The sequence below is a fragment of the Neofelis nebulosa genome, chromosome 1, assembly GCF_028018385.1.
Source record: "Neofelis nebulosa isolate mNeoNeb1 chromosome 1, mNeoNeb1.pri, whole genome shotgun sequence".
Classification (NCBI taxonomy): Eukaryota; Metazoa; Chordata; class Mammalia; order Carnivora; family Felidae; genus Neofelis; species Neofelis nebulosa.
Window position 1 is genome coordinate 170,382,901 of NC_080782.1, and position 17,787 is coordinate 170,400,687.

The following is a 17,787-nucleotide window of genomic DNA, read 5'->3' on the forward strand; positions in this document are numbered from 1 at the left end:
TTCTGAGCTGTGTGTTCTACATCATCTCCCAGCCTTTCCCCTCGGGCCGAAGCTTTGATTGCCCACCGCAGCAGCCGGCTTCATGGAACACCTTTTGCTGGCTGCCACCCTTTCCCTGAGTTATTCTTCCTCCCCCCGCCCCCCGGTCCCAAATCTTTTCTCTCAAATCCTTGTCTCTAGGTCTGCTCCTGGGAGAAACCTGAGGAAGCCAGAGGGTGGGATGTTAGATCTATTAGACAGTCTGCAAATGCTAATCGACCCCATTTTATAGGTGAGGACACTGGGGCTGAGGAGGCAGGGATCACTGGGCTGGTAGATGGGTGTGTGGAGGATGGAAATTAGAATCTGCCCTGTGGCTCCTGGCTGGCTCAGTCAAGAGTGTGACTCTTGATCTCAGGGTCATGAGTTCGAGCCCCACATTGGGGGTAGAGTTTCCTTAGAACAAAAAAAACATGCCTTGAGAATTTACCCTGCAACTCCAGCCCCCCACCGAGGCAAGGGGTTCTCAGCCTTGGCACTGGTGACATTTTGGGCAGGATTGCTCCTTGCTGTGAAGGGCTGTCTCGCATGACACACAATGGCACCACCCGTGGCCTCTACGCACACCAGGAGCACCTGCCCTAGTTGTGACAAGCAAAAAGTCTCCAAATTGCCACACATCCCTGGGGGAGGGGGGGTTCCTCCGTGGTGAGGGCCACTTGGCTGAGAGAGTCAGCTTCAGCTGGAAAAACGCTGTGAGAGATCTGGGGTCTACACCGTTGGAGAAAAGCGAGTGACAGCACACTCATGGCCTGTTTATTGACCCTGCATAAACCTTTGGTCCAATCGCACGCGTTCTGACTCCAGATCTGGCCCACTTTCCATCATGCTGGCTCCCTGAGATCAATTGTTCCACTGCTCTGCTTGTTAGAAAGTTCTTTCCTATTGAGACCAAATGCATTTGCCCGGCTCTTACTTCATCTGTGTGTCCTGCAGAGCCACGCCCAAGGCCTAATCCCCCGTCACAGGCTGACATCTCAGCTCTGTGAAATCACTCATGTGTCCTCTGCCCTATAGATCAGCACCGACCGTGTGCCAGGGGACAGCTGTGGACTCGGGCTTCAAACCTCTAGGCTCTTTCTCAACCTTTGAGCAGGAATTTCCAGGGGCCTAGAGTCTCTGTGTTTCAAAGCTTCCAGGTAATTCTGATGTAGACAGTATTTAGGGATAGTCCAGTATTTACAAACCTTGGACCTAACTCATTCCAGCTCTGGGCAATAGAATTCTGATTTGTTTCTTTAAAAAATTTTTTTTTCATGTTTACCTATTATTATTTTTTTTTGAGAGAGAGAGAAAGAGAGCATGAACAGGAAGGGAGAGAGAGAGAGAGAGCAGAGAGAGAGGGAATCCTAAACAGGCTCCACACTGTCAGCATGGAGCCTGACACAGGGCTCGATCCCATGAACTGTGAGATCATGACCTGAGCCTAGGTCAAGAGTCAGAAACCCAAGAGTCAGAAACTCAACCAACTAAACCGCTCAGGTGCCCCCTGATTTGTTTCTTTTTAAATTTTTTGTTAATGTTTATTTTATTTTTGAGAGAGAGAGAGACAGAGTGTGAGTGGGGGAGGGGCAGAGAGAGAGAGAGAGAGAGAGAGAGAGACAGAATGTGAAGCAGGCTTCAGGCTCTGAGCTGTCAGCACGAAGCCTGATGGGGAGCTTGAATCCATGAGCCGTGAGATCATGACCTGAGCTGAAGTTGGATGCTTAACTGACTGAGGTAGGCAGGCATCCCCTCTCCTGTGATTTTTTTTAATGTTTTTATTTATTTTTGAGAGAGAGAGACAGCATGAGTGGGGGAAAGGCAGAGAGAGAGGGAGACACAGGATCCAAAGCAGGCTCCAGGCTCTGAGCTGTCAGCACAGAGCTTGATGTGGGCCTCGAACTCACAAACCATGAGATCATGACCAGAGCCGAAGTCAGATGCTCAACCGACTGAGCCACCCAGGTGCCCCTGCAATTTGTTTTTTAAAGCAGTGATGCAGTCGATGGTTTTTGAAAAAAGTATGAAAAGAAACTCTTAAAATAATAGGTTATTCCATACAAGGTCAAAGACGTACCTGTTTCTGTCCAGTTTCATTGTCAGTAAAACAGCTTTTATAAAGTTTATACAAAAAGAGCCTAGAAGTTGATATAAAAATTGTTATATCAGGCTTACTTCTCCAAATAGTGGGATTAAAAGAGATTTTAAAATATTTCTTCTTTGCCCTTTTCGTCATGTTAAAGCTTATCAAACGAGTATCTGTGTGCATACATATATATACATACACGTACGTGTATTCATATGTATTCCAATCAGTTTTTAAATGTTACTCACATAATTGTAAAGATGACCACCGTTTTGCTATTGGTCATACACAGGGGTGCTGACTCTTGGTGGAAACAAGTTACAGAAGGGCCGGGCACAGAGACCTGGACCACTCCAGGAATACGAAAGCATTGGAATGACCGATCTGGGCTAGACTCCAGGTCACCTCCCTCGTTTCAGGGAGTGGGGAAGCACACCTAGCGGTCATGGGACCACAGCACATCCAGATGAAGACCTGAGTTAAATAAAAAATGATAGCAGGGAAGAGAGTACCAAGCCTGGGTGAAAAAATAAACATAGGCTGTTGTGTCCACTCAAGCCAAACCACCGTTCGTTCAGGTCGCCGGCTAAACGTCACCCCTCATAAATTGCGAGCGCTTGTTTGATTCCCATTTGCCCAAGGGTTTGATTTACATGCCCTGTATTCTATTTTAAGGGTTTGAGGCTTCCCAAATGAGCACACGATTTTCCTCTTTCCTTTGTAACTGCCCCCTTCCTTTTCAACGCAATAAATTGCAATGGTTTGCGTTCTTCTTGGAAGAGTTTTTCCTGGTTTCCACTGGGGCCCCAACTAAATACCCCAAATGCAATGTTAAGGACTTTAACTCACCTCCCTTCTAGTTAGATGTTCTGTCTTCTCTTGGTAGAGTCCTATGTTGTTTCCGGCTGCTGGAAGCAGGGTCCGGGACAGTTCACTCCTCAGCCACAGACGGGACTTTGGCTAATGAGCACAAAGAAAGTTTGCAGGTCTGTACAAAATCCCACCGACCCAACCCTCACTTCTTTTTAAAGTGAAATATGTCTACATTTCAAACTACATCACAGCAACTGGATACCATAGAGGACAGCCTCTGTTCTGCTGGAGGCATTTTCTGGATCTTTTGAGGGTGATTCCATTTCATGTTGCAAGGAGTGTGTGTGTGTGTGTGTGTGTGTGTGTGTAGCACAGAGGGGGAGAGAGAGAGAGAGATTTCAGAGATAGAGATGTGTCTGCGTGCTGGTGGGTCATGCTACCCTAAATAACTTGGGCTTCCACTGGCTGGCTTTTGTTCATAAAATGCTAATCCTTTCAGGTGCACATCTATATAAAACATTGGGGATTAAAGGGTGCACAGAAATCTCAAATCTCTTCTGCTACATAAGGTAATGTTTAAACTAACAGTTTGAAATGATTCTGAGGGTACTAACAAGAAGTCATTTTAAAAACTTCCCAAATCTTTATTAGATAACTAACACACGATATATACCACATGCTACGTCTGACTAATAACACTAGGTAGATTCCTGTAGTTATTTTCTAGAATAACTACAATGCACGGTGCGTTACTTTCAGTGCAGAGATGTCTGGGAAAAAATTAAATTCTCATGTGAACTACAATGATGGGGGAGGGAGTCATTTCCTTCCAAAAGGAAAAGTACAGCTGTCATTTGGAAATAATTCTCCCTCGCTTGCATGCAAAATGGGGAGATGTCTTAAATTTAATGCACAGAGTCCCATGGTGCTGGATGAGGGTGGTTTGCATGGAGTGTTGGATTTATCGCATGACCGCGCTCTGGCTTCGGACAAAACGGTTGCTGTTGTACGTGAGACGCTCTGTGTAGCTTACCTCTGTTAATTACCACAGCCTCCAGAAGAGGTAGGTACCCCCATCATGCACAGGGCAGAGCCAAGATTCAGATGCGGGCGCCTCACCACGGTGCCAGGCTTCCTCCCTGAAGATGCTGTGTGTACTGATAAACAACCGGGCAGTATCTTTTAGGGGTAGGTTGAAAGGAATGAACAAGTAAGCACCCACAAGAGAAAGAACTTCTGCTCTGACGCACAGCCCGGTAGAGCACTGTGCCTGGCGTGGGGAGTTGGGAGATTTGGGGCAAATATTTGGTTATTCGATTGCAGAGCCAAGGAGCATGTTAAATTACTTTCACAGGAATCTCATTTGTCTGAAGCCCTGTGGCACATTGATGCGAGGCACACACAGCCTGTCCCGGGTGTGCGATGCAATGCCATTTGCTTCGGGGGCTGTGCTTTCTTTCATTTTGTCTGTTTGCTCGCTGGAGTAAGCCGGTGCCCCCAGCTGGGACGGCAGGACAGGGTAGCTCGGGTATGCAGAGAGGAACTCAGGATGGTCAATGCAGATGAGGCAGACCGTTCACGTTTTGTGCAAAGGACTCGAAAGTGTCACTGTGACAGCTGAACGTTATGAGTGATTTCAGGGCAGAGGGGGCAGGGAAACCCAAGCCGAGCCCGCCTGGTGGGGAAGTCCGTAGATTCTTCTGCACGGCGTCCTGGGTTTGACTCTCGGATCTGCCCCTGTTCTTGGGCTGCCTCTCAATCCGGCTGTGCCTGGCCTACTCGCATCTGAGAAGAGGCATAATAATAGCATCTACTTCACAGAGACTATTGCCAGGACTGGAAGAATCAATGCACTGCACCAGAGCGGGGCTTGGAACCAGTACACGTCCTGCAGTTACTATTTTGATGCCCATCAGTGATCGCAACAGCCAGCTCTCCTTTTCTAAACCTGGTAGTTTTCCTCTCCAGGCTCATCACTTTCACCCTCCTGCTTCTCACCTCGGCCCTAGGAAGCAGGCAGATACTATCATTGCTGATGAGGAAACGGCAGGCAGGGGGATGGGTGGGCTGCCAAGCGCCCCAGCGGGGAGCCAGGTCAGGCGCCTGGCTAGGGCCCCCAGCGCTTTCTAGATCTGGCGATAAAGCCTCCGCTGAGAAGGGAGCAGCCCTGGGTTTGGTTCAAATCCTGCCTTCTCATCCGTGATGTCATTGAGCCCTCAACCCACACGGTACCCGTGACGGTACGATGCGCTGCTAGATCAGATTTTCTTCATGAAGATTCGGTTCCAAAAGCTATTAGAGATGTGGTTTAGAACCCAGCCACGTCGTGCGTGTCCGGCTACGCTCGCTCTGTGTTTGCGTTTCTTGATGCACGGAACAGGTGCGGGGTGATGTTTGAACGGTCCCCCTCTCTTTTGCTCTGCGAAACCAGGATGGTAGCGCCTTGGGGCAGCTGCTTTGCCGACGGGGGGAGCTAAAGCTGAAAAGCAGGGGTTCTTTGCGGCTCAGCAGATGCTAAGGCGATAAGCTGCACCTTTTAGAGCCTCTGGGAGGCTCAGCCAGCCTGGGCTGAGCGCGCGGGGGGCCTGTCCGCTTCTCTGGTCTCCAGCAGCTGCGGTCATGGACGCGTGTCTGAGCTCCGAGCAGCGGTCCCAGCACCTGCAGGAAGCACCATGCACCCCGGATGGCTGCTCCGCGCCGGAGGGGGCTCCCTGTGAGGAAGACACCGGTGGCCCTCCAGGAGGTAACCTCCTTCCAGACCGCAGCACCTTCTCAGCTGTCTCCCTGGCCTCGGCATTTTCCAGCTAACTTCCGTGACAAGAGTTCCCGTTTCCTATTAACTCTAGATGGTTTCTATACTGAAGCGTGGTAGAAAAGTGCCTTAACGCAAGCAGAGGCATAGCATTAAAAGCAATCCTTGTTTTTATTATGCACTTATCAAAGTCCACAAATTTGTTTTGGCGTGTCTGTAAATCTCAAATGGTTATACTTTTTGTTAATAAGAAATTTTATTTATTTATTAATATTTTTAAATGTTTATTTATTTTTGAGACAGAGAGAGACAGAGCATGAGCGAGGGAGGGGCAGAGAGAGAGGGAGACACAGAACCCGAAGCAGGCTCCAGGCTCTGAGCTGTCAGCCCAGAGCCCGATGCAGGGGCTCGAACCCATCAACTGTGAGATCATGACCTGAGCCAAAGTCGGATGCTCAACCGACTGAACCACCCAGGAGCCCCTAGAACTTTTAAAAAGAAACAAAATCTTGATTCGCTTTGGCTTTTCGCCAGAATGTTCTCCCCGGCAACTGTATCATACGTGGGTTGCATTTCTGCACAGAGGGACTCAGTAGTAATAAATGGTAGACGTAATGATGAATGTCAGAAAAGCCACGATACAGCATTTCAAACCTTTATAACCATTTAACATGGTAAAGTTATGTTCCAGCTCAACTAAATCAGGACTGTTTATTTTTGCTAAACTAGTTTACAGAGAAAGGCATCTGTATCTCTAAATCCTGATCTAACACTCTCAGACTAGCATCGATACAATAAGTGAAAATGTTTAATGTGCAACAAACACAAATTATCTTTGTAGGACGTGGAAGGGTCTTATGGGACAATATTTGTACGCTCGTGTTACTGTCCAAGGTTGATTGGGAAAACAGGACTTATCAGCTCATTAGCCTATGAACCGGAGAGCCGTTCCCAATCAGCCCATTGACTTTTCCTGCGGTCAGTGAAAAGTAAGTCCCCAGCTGGTGAGACGCAGGAGGAAGGGAAGGAGCCATCTGAGCCACAGTGGCGGAGGGAAGCCTGCAGGAGCTGGCATGAGTCCCTGCTGGTCTGGCTGCTCTGAGTCACCTACTCCAGTGACGAAACCTCAGAGGAAAAAGGAGTTGCCCTGGACTGGCTCCTTGTACCGACTGGCCTGTACCAGCTCCTGAATTTCAGGGATTTTTTTGAGGGTGGTTGTTAAACATGGCCATTACTGAAATGTAAGTTATGGAAACTTACCACTCAATAGATCAGAAAAAAGCCGAGGGTATATTTAAAGGCTAAGGTAATAAATACAACTCATCATGACCTATTTTGTTACATTATAAGATGATCAAGATTATCTATGCGCTTGAGGTTATTGGTGTCCATCGCTCTACGTGGTGGAAATACTCTGCCATGGTCAGCAGGTGCACAGCTTTCCCCAGGGCGTCTGCTGAAGGCTGGAAATGGGAGCATCAACACCATGGTAATCGTCAGACCCTAAAGTTGGTGCTTCCTCCCCTCGCCCCACACCGACTGTTAAGCATTTACCGGCAAACCACAGTCTAGTCCTCTGCCTCTTCATCGTCTCTGCAAAGCCCAGTCAGCCTCCGGTTCCCTGGGAGAAGGTAGGGCCTCTTTGGTCTTTCACAGATAACGGGTTGGTGGTGTTAGATGTCAGGAGCTTCCCATAACAAGAGGCGGGTGAAGGCCATAAGTCTCCTTTCCCCCACTACCAGGGTGCGGGACAGGAAAGGATGACGTCTCACGACTGACTTGGCCCCTGTTTATTAGCAGGTTCTTGCTCGGTGAAGCCCCACGTCTCTGGAAAGCTCACCTTTAGGTCAGGGCGCAGAATTCTCCCCCGGGGGCTGGAGCCCACGCTCCATCAGAACCGGGGGCCAAGAGCAGTGCTCCCAAAAGGGCTGTGGTCGCCCGTCATGCTAGTCTACAAACCAGTCCCCGTGCTCTGCTGGGCTCTGAGACCATTTCTCAGCCCGCTGCCCGCTGACCCTTTTTGGTAAAATACCACAAAAATTAATTGCTAGAAAAACAAAATGAAAACACATGCGAAGACAAAACGCCAGCCCTGTTTTGGGGGGTTTTGTCAGTTTGCTTACAATTGGATTCAACAGGCGTGGTCACACGGTTGTAAACATTTGGAAGAGCTGACTCCAAATGTCTGTGGTCTTCTGTGAGCCTGTTCCAGTGAGCAGACCAGCAGCACAGATCTGCCTCGGTGCACCCGCTAATCAGGGACACCCCAAATCGCTTCCGTCCCCGCCTGCTTCGGAGGGTGCGCTCCTCACTGGGTTTCTCCAAAGACCCTTGACCCTTCACCTTGTATTCGCGCCCTGCCCCCACCTCCTCCTCTTTCGCCTCGAGTGCAGATTTCTGATGAGAGCAGCTCAAATGTGAACCAGCCGCCCCTGTCAGCTCCTTTCCAAAGCCCATCTTCCACCTGTGGTGACAAATGTCCCAGGCGAGCCTCAGGGAGCAAAGGCAGGTTTCGTGGGAGGTCTCCCCCCGGCTCCTTGCTGCTAACTCCTGCCCACCGCTGGCACCAGCAGCTTCCGTTCTGCTGTGCGTGTGCTTGGCATCCCCACTCCTGACATTTTCGCGCGCTGCTCTTTTTATTCTGGAACTCTGCAAAATCTGCACGACCTGTGCTTCCATGACGTCAGCCGCGATCAGGTGCTCTTTTCTGCTCATTTTATGTGATATTCGAGAGCTGCTCATGAGTTTAATGGGTATTTAAAGCAATAGTAACTTAATAGTCAGGGTTCATCTGACAACCACCCCAGGACCGTGGAGCTGGCTCGTCTTCGGGTGACCCGTACCTTTTGCAGAGGAGCCGTAGGAAGGATTTAAAGAACACGCTCCAGCCAACACGCGGGAATGTTACTTCACTTCGAGACCTAAAAATAGTCGGGTCTGTGTTTGCCTAGGTCCTCTTGCAGACAGCTCGTCTGTGCCATTCTGCTGGTTGGCTACAGAGGGCCTCAGAACAGAGGGGTGAAGGGGAGCCACGCCTCTCTGTCCTCTGCTCCATGGAGGAGAGGACCCAGGGCATCCTCTGGCATCTCGTCGTGTCACAAACATGTCACGTCCGAACTCGGTGTCCCTATCACCCCATATCATTCGGGTTTGTGCCAGTTTAAAGCCACGGTCATTGCCAGCATCAACCCCCCTCTCTGTGGGAAAACTGCCCAATCTGTTCCCGACTTATCAGCTCTACTTAGTATTTGTGCTGGATCCACAAATCACGGAACCTATTTTATTTTCTGCCCCACAGGCTCTAACAAGATAGAACCATCCCTTCACAGCCTCCAGCAGTTCGTTCCTACAGACTATGAGAGCTACACTCAGGAGCACTATCTGTTTGCAGGCACGAAGATTGTCATCCAGGAATCGATAGAGAGCTACGGCACGGTGGTGTGGCCGGGGGTGAGACAGCCGTCACCTTCGGGATGGTGGGGTTTCTGGGGGCGACAATGACAATCCCATACGTCAGGGTCACCTGGGACAATGTGCCAAGTGCTTTTGCATTCTGTGCTTCCCCAGTGGAGGGTCGCTTTGGGCCCCCAGGGGCGCGGGGGTGCGCCGGGACTCCGCAAAGGCACAGCATCTCCTGCAGGAGTCATCACTTCCCCTCCAAGCCGTGTTTCTTGAAACAGTATTTTCTACATGAAGATAGGCTTGAACATGTCAGGAAGATGAAAAATTCATATGAACGTTGAGGGAAAAAAACCAAAAACGATCAGAGCCCAGTGCTGGCTTCCCTTCCAGGCCGTGGGTGTTCCAGGGGAAGCGTGTGGAGGCCGGGCTCCCTGTCCTTCCTGCAGCAGCCTGCAAGGGCGGCATGGAAATGGGGCAGATGCTGTGCATTTCGAGTCAGGAGCCCCGCTAGTTCCTGCTGTGTGGTTGTGGATGCCCACTTCCCTCCCTGATCTTCCTTCTGCACTGGGCATGCTGGGCGGAGTAAGGGGCACACTGGGCGGAGTAAGGGGCACACTGGGCGGTGTACTGGGCATGCTGGGCGGAGTATGGGGCACACTGGGCAGTGCATTGGGCATGCTGGGAGGTGCACTGGGCACAATGGGTGGTGCACGATCACTCTGGGAGGGTCCTGAGTACTCACTGAAGTAATTGCTAAGGCAACACTGTTTTCACCTGACAGCCGGGGAGCTGAGGGCTCAGAAATGTCGACCCGCTGGGGGAAGCTGTGCCACCGGGGCTCGGGACAGTGGCCCTCCAATGCCAGCTGGTTGTGCTCCGAGAGGCTCCGGATCCAAGCTGCTCTGTAGTTACTGGGGGATGGCACGGGGGTCTGGGTTCAAAGGCAGACCCGCATGCTGAGCTTTGTGGGTGGAGGCGCCATGGGGCTCCCTGGGGAGGGCATCCTGGGTCCTGGGGGGGCAGGTGAGGGGGGCCCAGGAGGGTGGTCCTGGAGCTGCTCTCCCCCAGATAAGGAAGTTCATCCCCTGTGCATGGGAGCCTGATGTGCTTCCCGGGAAGCTTTGGCTTCATAACACGTTTGAAAACCGCCAACTCCCCGCAGCTTCCTGGTGTAATGGATGCGGCGAATGGACAGCTTTGGGGGGGGGGGGGGACAGGAGGGCGGGGGGTTCGGGAGATCGGGGCTGGAGGAACATCTGCCCCCGGGGACTGTTTCATTCTCAGTAAGGCCTCCACCTTTCACACACAAGCCTGGCCTCTCTTGGCACCTGGGTTTCCCGAAAGCTGGGAAAGCAGGCTTTATGGGAGGTGGGAGATGCCTTGTGTGACGCCCAGTGCAGCTCTCTGCCCAAGAGCCCACATTTCGGAGTTTGCTAGCAGGGCTGGGAAGGGGGGTGTTCACCACACAGGGGTTCATCAAGCTGGGTCTCTGGATGGCACCCACAGGGGTCAGCTCCCAGGGCAGGGCACGGAGGGAAGCCTGCAGCCGCCTCTTCAGAGAACCCCTCCACAGCATGCCCTTGTGATGGCTCTGGGTGACACGTCCTCATGTCCTCCCTGCACCACAAATCATTATCTGTCTTCAGCCGGAGAGCTCCCTTCCCAAGTCCAGAACTCTGTGCTGTGTACCTGCGATGGTGCTGTTCCACCTGCCGCTCCTCGCTGGAGCCCCCCCCCCCCCCCCCCCCGCCCCGTCCGTGCTCCCTCATCCTTCAGCACTGAGGTCACCTCTCACTGGACCCCTGGGTCCCTGGAGGGGGCCTCCTTTACACCCCTCACCTGTCTTAGGATCCATTTACATGTCCTTCCCCCAGCCCCGCCGAGTCCCTAGAGAGGAGACACGGAGAGTCACATCTGTCTGTGCGTGTGACTATTCACTATGAACAGATGGGGGGGATGAGAGGGAGCAGCCTGTGGGGTAGGTTTCTGGGGCCCCTGCCCTGGCCACAGCGAGGGGCACGTCTCACACAGTCCGGGCCGCCCCCACTCCAGCCGGGCCCCAAACAAAAGTGGCATCATAACGAGCCCAGAGCAGCCACAGGAAGAAGAGAGCTAACACCGTGCACAAACTGGAGTTCAACTTGCTTCTTCATCCCAGGATTCACGTTCCTAACTCGGGGGACTTCCTCTGCGGAAGCTTCCTGATCTCTGGAGTCCGTGGTGTTGCTAACCGAGACCCCTCAGAGTAAACACCTCACCCGTCCATGCAGACCCAATACCCTTTATCTCTTCGTAGAAAGGTGGGGAGAAGGTGGAGGCAGAAGAGAATGAAGGAAGAGGGAAAGGACGTCTGAGCTGCCGTGTAAAAAGTCACGTTTTCTAGCGTCTCGTTGCTGCGACTCGAGGTGTGGCCGTGGACCCGCAGGGCCGCCAGGGCCCCGAGGCTCGCAGACACGCAGTCTGGACGTGGGCACCCTGGCCGGGCCCCAGGTGGCTGTGGCACACACCGCAGCCGGACAAGCCCTGTTCTGGTGTCTGTCTCTTCGACGCCCGCTTACGGAATGAACACCTGCCCTGCCGTCCAGAGCAGCGGACGAAGCCCCGAGCAGCCTGAACTCGCTGAGCCTGAGGCCACTCACTATACAGTAGTTGTTCCTGAGTGGACGGCCCGGCCGGACCGGAGCGGTTCTGGAGGCTTCGTCTCCTGGACTTGAGAGCTGAGTTCATCTGCCCATTGCTGGACACGGACTGACCCAGGGTCTTCTGAGAGAGGCAATCGAGAAAGTCTGTTTCCAGTTCCTGTGACGCCTGTTGTACCTTTCAGGTTCCAGAGGTCCAGATACGGCATCGAATGTAGATTTCAATCCTTACGAACCCCTTCATAAACTGAAACTATTAATAACGTCTCTTTGGGTATTTCGCAGGGGTAGGGAGGGGAGGGGGGTCGCTACTGGTTTCCAACGCTCCGATGTTCAGGTGACAACTGTATTCTTTTAGGCTACGGCTTTGTGTCAGTATTTGGAAGAACATTCAGAGGAACTGAATCTCCAAGACGCTAAAATTCTTGAAATTGGTGCTGGACCAGGCCTTGTTTCCATTGTGGCCAGTATTTTAGGTTTGTCTGTTTATTGCTCACTTTGTTTCAGAAAGACCCTCACTTTGGCAGCAGTGATAGTGAGGGCCCCCTGTCCGGCCAGCTGCGATTCAGGTGCTGGGTCACGATTTCACTCACTGAGTCCCCCAAAATGTCACGAGCGAGGAGTGAAAGCTGTTAGCCCAGAGAAAAGATAACTGCATCTGAGAGAGGTTCGTTACCTTGCCCAGTCCACCGATTACCAGGTGATGAAGTTCAGATTCTGGAGGTATGACTGTCCAGCCCCTGTTGGGAACATGTCTCCTGTTTCTTGCCGGAAATGTTGTAACTAACCCTTTGAAGAGACACAAGCGAGTTAATCCAAGGCGAAGACAGACTTATACCCCAAATGCGGGTTGTGAGTTCCTGAGCACTGAGCAGGGGGTGGGCACAAGTGCGGCATAATTCTGCCGACGCCTTTACAGTTCTCCTGTTCAAGCCAACCTGGGAAACGTGGCGGTCCGTTGTGGGGACTCCCGTCACTAGCTTGAAGATGCCTAACAGTTAACTTAACAAGTTTAGGTTGGGGAGAGTCATACAACACAGAAAGAAAACTGGGTGCTGAATACTTCATATAGAAGAAAACACAAATCTTCAGATAAAGAGAATTGTAGAAGGAAAAGCACTATGAATTCTTCTATTAAGCAGCTCATTATCCTGAAATCTCCCAACACCACACCACTGTTTCTTAAAATGTGCTAACATTATTCTATTTCAGTGGTGATTTTGCCCCACAAATGTCTAGAGACGTTTCTGATCGCCACGAGTTGGGCTTAGAGACCCGGGTGCTGCCAAACGTCCGGTGCTCAGCGCAGACCCCCCACAGGCAAGAGTTACCGGTGGGACTGGGTCAACTACGTCCAGCCCGCATGTCAATGGGGACAAAGCTGAGAAGCCCAGTTACATTTCTTGTGTTCTCCCTGAGTGTACGTGTCTGCTGTGGCTGCCTGAACGTTTCTAGGTGATTCCTACAATTTTTCTCTTTGTCTCTTAGGAGCGCAAGTCACGGCAACGGATCTGCCCGACGTCCTAGGAAACCTTCAGTACAATCTCTTGAAGAACACGTTAAAACGTACAGCGCATCTGCCCGAAGTGAGAGAACTGGTTTGGGGGGAAAGTCTGGAGCAACGCTTCCCCAGGTCATCGTTTCATTACGACTACGTCCTGGCCTCGGATGTGGTTTATCACCACTACTTCCTGGACAAGCTGCTCGCCACCATGGCGCACCTCTGCCAGCCGGGGACGGTGCTGCTTTGGGCGAACAAATTCAGGTTCAGCACCGACTACGAATTTTTAGATAAATTCAAGCAAGTTTTTGATACAACGCTCTTGGCTGAATTTCCAGAGGCATCGGTCAAAATTTTCCAAGGAATACTAAAATGGGATTAGACAGAATGCCTTTCAAAACGTTAGTGTGTCTGTTGAGTGGTGGTAGAAATTGGACTGTCAGTAAAAGAGCTTTTATAAGACTGAGAAGCTAGTGCATAAAACCGACCTGTATGCTTCGAATAATGGTGTAGCATCTTTCTAAAAGAACCTATTTAAGATGAACTGGTTAATCTAAATATCTACAAAGGATAATATGAAAACGTAAAAGTACCTTTGTTGGCTTCCAAAAGGGCTCAATTGTTTAATACACTTCATGCGAATACATTAGTTAAGCAGTGGATTTCCCCCTTGTTATTTCTACTGTGAATCTGTCAATGCACCTTTGTCACGTGCCTTTGAAACTGAGCTTGACAGGGTCCTTCTAACTTGATTTTGAAGAATCTACTTATACAGATTTCAGCTGCAGTGAAGGGAGAGGATCTTGAGTGACAGTGAACTTATTAACATTAATTAAAAGTGAAAAATACTGGATTGTGGAAAGGGATATTATCTTAGGAACTTCATAAGATAATTTACTTTACAAATATCCTGCTCCTGTGCCAATTAATTGCCTGCGACCATTTCAAGTTAGATTTCTGGATTGTCTGCTTTTTTCCCCCCTCAACTTTGATTTATGATTAAAATTCCTAGAAGGGGCGCCTGGGTGGCTCAGCCGGTTAAGCGTCCGACTTCTCCTCAGGTCATGATCTCACCATCCATGAGCTCGAGCCCCACGTTGGGCCCTGTGCTGACAGCTCGGGGCCTGGAGCCTGCTTCGGATTCTGTGTCTCCCTCTCTCTCTGCCCCTCCTCTGCTCCTGCTCTGTCTCTCTCACTCTCAAAATGTTAAAAAAAATTAATGTTAAAAAAATTAAATGTTAATTTAATGTTAAAAAAAATTAAAAAAAATAAAATTCCTAGAAAAGTAGGAAAGAATGGGATTTTTGTTTGTTCTGATAAAGGAAGGCTACGAAAAATCTAAAACAAACATCATGACTATAAAATGTTAAAAGCTTCTTCTCTGAGATGGGGGAAAAATGAAAAATTCAGCTACCACCATTTCTCAGCATTATACTGGAGGTTTTAGCCAACGTAATAAAGGAGAGGAATAAAACACGCACATTTAGAATGGAAGAAAGAAAAGGGACCCTATTCGTGGGTGATATGATTGTTGATAGAGGCCAGGAGCAGCAAACATTTCTCTGTAAAGGCCAGCTAATAAATATCTTCAGGCTACATACCATGTCTATGGAATATACACATATATATTTTACAACCATTTATAAAAATTCAAGACTCACTCCTGGCTTGTGGACCCTGTGAAAAACAGGCTATGGATTAAACTTGTGTAGGCCATGGTTTGCTGGCCCTGGAACGACAGATAACCTACAGTGGAACAACTGGAATTTATAAGAGTTTAGGAGGGGCACCTGGGTGGCTCAGTCGGTTAAGCATCTGACTTTGGCTCAGGTCATGATCTCACAGTTCCTGAGTTCCAGCCCCACGGACAGCTCAGAGCCTGGAACCTGCTTCCGATTCTGCGTCTCCCTCTCTCTCTGCTCCTCCCCCACTCACACTCTGTCTCTCTCTCAAAAGTAAATAAACATTAAAAAAAAATTAAAAAAAAAAAAAGAAAGAATCATGAACCCGCATCCCCACGTGGATTTCAACTCCTGGCAAACCTTGTTTCATCTCCACTTCTGTGTTAATTTGAAGCAAATAGCAGATCTCCTTTCTTCTATATATTTGGTTCATACACACACACACACACACACACACACACGTATATATACATATACATGTACTTCTATATATACATGAATATATATACACGTATATATGACACACAACCACAGGACTTTATCACATCCAAAAATATATTCGATGTAATATAAAATTTTATACTAAATAATTTAGTACTGTATATTCACATGTTGAAAAACCCAGTGTTCCAATTTCCAGTTGTTTGCTAAATGCCATGACCTTTACTTTTAGAGTTTGTTTGAAGCGGGACCCAGCCAAGGTCCACAAATTTGATTCACTGACTGGCATGTACCTGAAGTCTCTTTCCACCTGTGGCTTGAACCTCTTGCTTTTTCCTCGTGCCACGTATCTGCTGAGGAATCTGAGCTGTGTGTCCCGTAGCATCTCTACCCCCCTGCATGATGCTGACAGCACCACCAAGGTATCCCTTCCGTACGTCCCTCTATCCGGTTCTTCGTGTAAATTGTGCATTTTAATGGCTCCGGTGTGGAACCATCCAGGCCAAGCGCGGCTTGGATCGAACTCCAGCCGAGTCCTACTCATGAGTGAAAAGAGAGGATCGTTGCCTGGATGCTACTGAGTTTTGAGGTAGCTCAGTACACGGAAACATTGAGATATAGGTGAGGGACTTTAAAAATCACACGTAAAAGGAGAACTGTGGAAGACAGGTCCAGTCACTTGATATTCTAGCCCCATCTTGGATAGGGCTTGGCGTGGTCAAGATTCTAGAATCACTTCCCTTTCAGGACTGGAAATGCAGGTGGTCCTAACTGCATCATGGAAACTGACATCTGCCCTTCCTTGCTTCTGGAACTGAAATTCTTCACGTGTGACCCTCGAGCGGACACGGCTTGTGTAAATTATACATTTGCTGGTTAATTCTTTGGAATCCTCTCAGAAAAGCAGGGGTTCTAAAGGAAACTAAAACGATACCTTTGCAGGAGCATGCAGGGGGTTCGTGCCGCATGGCGCAGGGGACCGTGTCTGCTCCTGCCTGCTGTCTGTGGGCTCTCAGGAAGGCTGCTCCTGCCCGTGACACCCTCCACCCCCCGGCCCTTTACCTTGGAGCTGTACGCCCACCACCCTCTTCGTTCCTGGCTCCCTCGTTCACTTATCACTAATGTGGTTTTCTCCTCCGGTTAATTATGTTCAGACCAATGAAGGCCAGCGCTTATTCTTTACTTTCTTATTCCTTAAGAAATTCTCTCTGTTCAAGAGGATTTTTGAAGAATGGGGAAATGAAAAGGATTTCATTTCCTTCCTCTCCATCTCTCTATGCATGCTTCTCTTAGATCCTGCAGAGAAAGACAAAAACACATCTTTTAATCCTGGACCATTGAGAGTATGAAACGCTGCAGAGGAAGACTCGAGTTAATTCAGATTCAATGGATTTTGAGTTGAAACAGACACACTGTATACACCAGCTGAATTTTCTAGATGAGACCCATGGGGGTCAAGTGATGTGGCTCGTCAGTGCCTGAGCCAGGACCAGAGAGCAGAGACCCAGGCTGGGATTCAAGCCATTGCGTTTGGATGTCTCACTGTCACAGGGGAGAAGCAGGAGAGGGACCAGGAGGGAGGGAGAGCACCGGGCCATGCTCTTCCAGGGCAAAGAGAAGTTATCTGAGGAAGCCGCTACTACAGGAGGGGTGAGAAACCCCATGATGGCAAAGCTCCTGCCAGTGACAACTGGAAACAGTCCCTTAGCATTGGGAAGGGGCCACAGACCTAGTACTGAGCACGTGCTCTGTATTTTTGAGAGAGCGTGAGTGGGGGAGGTGCAGCAAGGGGGACAGAGGATCTGAAGAGGGCTCTGTGCTAACAGCAGAGAACCCAGTGTGGGGCTTGAACTCACGAACCATGAGATCATGATCTGAGCTGAAGTCGGAGGCTCAATTGAGTCCCCCCCCCCCCCCCCCCCCCCGCCAGGCGCCTCCTTCTCTGTTTCTTTAGAAAGTACCTCTTTCAGTTGCCTTCGGTGGCTGTGGAGCAAAAATTGGCCACCATTATCAGAAAGGGGAAACAGAAATAGTGTACCTGGCTTTTTTTTTTTTTTATTTACTTTGATAGAGAAAGAAAGAGATTGCGGAGGAGCAGAGAGAGAGAGGGAGAGCGAGAATCCCAATCTTCACTGTCAGCACAGAGCCCGACCCCATAAACTGTGAGGTCATCAAGAGACAGATGCTCAACCCACTGAGCCACCCAGGCGCCCCCTATCCCTGGCTTTTTAAAGTACTATTTTCCTCCTGTATTAACCAAATCACAAAGAACAAGAATGACTTTACTGAGGACACTTTCTTCTAGAGCTTATGTGGGTGCAGCTGTCACCATGGAGACAGTGTGATTGGGACAGAAAGCAGAGGCTGACAAGACAGCTTTGTAGGGCTGCCCCCCCACCCCCCATCATGGTCACGGCCTCTCACCCAGGTTTCACCCTCAGAGCTGGTCT

The 17,787-nt window shown here is 49.9% G+C and overlaps 1 protein-coding gene across 1 annotated transcript; it reads left to right on the plus strand.

Annotated features, from left to right (window-relative positions):
* The first annotated feature begins 5,191 nt into the window (after positions 1 to 5,191).
* On the plus strand, positions 5,192 to 14,411 carry LOC131519850 (protein-lysine methyltransferase METTL21C-like). The gene is made up of 5 exons (XM_058743310.1): positions 5,192 to 5,300; positions 5,529 to 5,663; positions 8,971 to 9,122; positions 12,072 to 12,189; positions 13,202 to 14,411. Exons 1-5 carry the CDS (start codon positions 5,192 to 5,194, stop codon positions 13,594 to 13,596), a joined length of 909 nt encoding a protein of 302 aa, XP_058599293.1. The 3' UTR covers positions 13,597 to 14,411.
* Positions 14,412 to 17,787: the final 3,376 nt, after the last annotated feature.

Coding starts and splice junctions, on each gene's coding strand:
- LOC131519850 (XM_058743310.1), top strand. CDS start 5,192: ATGAAGATTCGGTTCCAAAAGCTATTAGAGATGTGGTTTAGAACCCAG. Junction 5,664..8,970: donor CACCGGTGGCCCTCCAGGAG/GTAACCTCCTTC, acceptor TCTGCCCCACAG/GCTCTAACAAGATAGAACCA. Junction 9,123..12,071: donor GCACGGTGGTGTGGCCGGGG/GTGAGACAGCCG, acceptor GTATTCTTTTAG/GCTACGGCTTTGTGTCAGTA.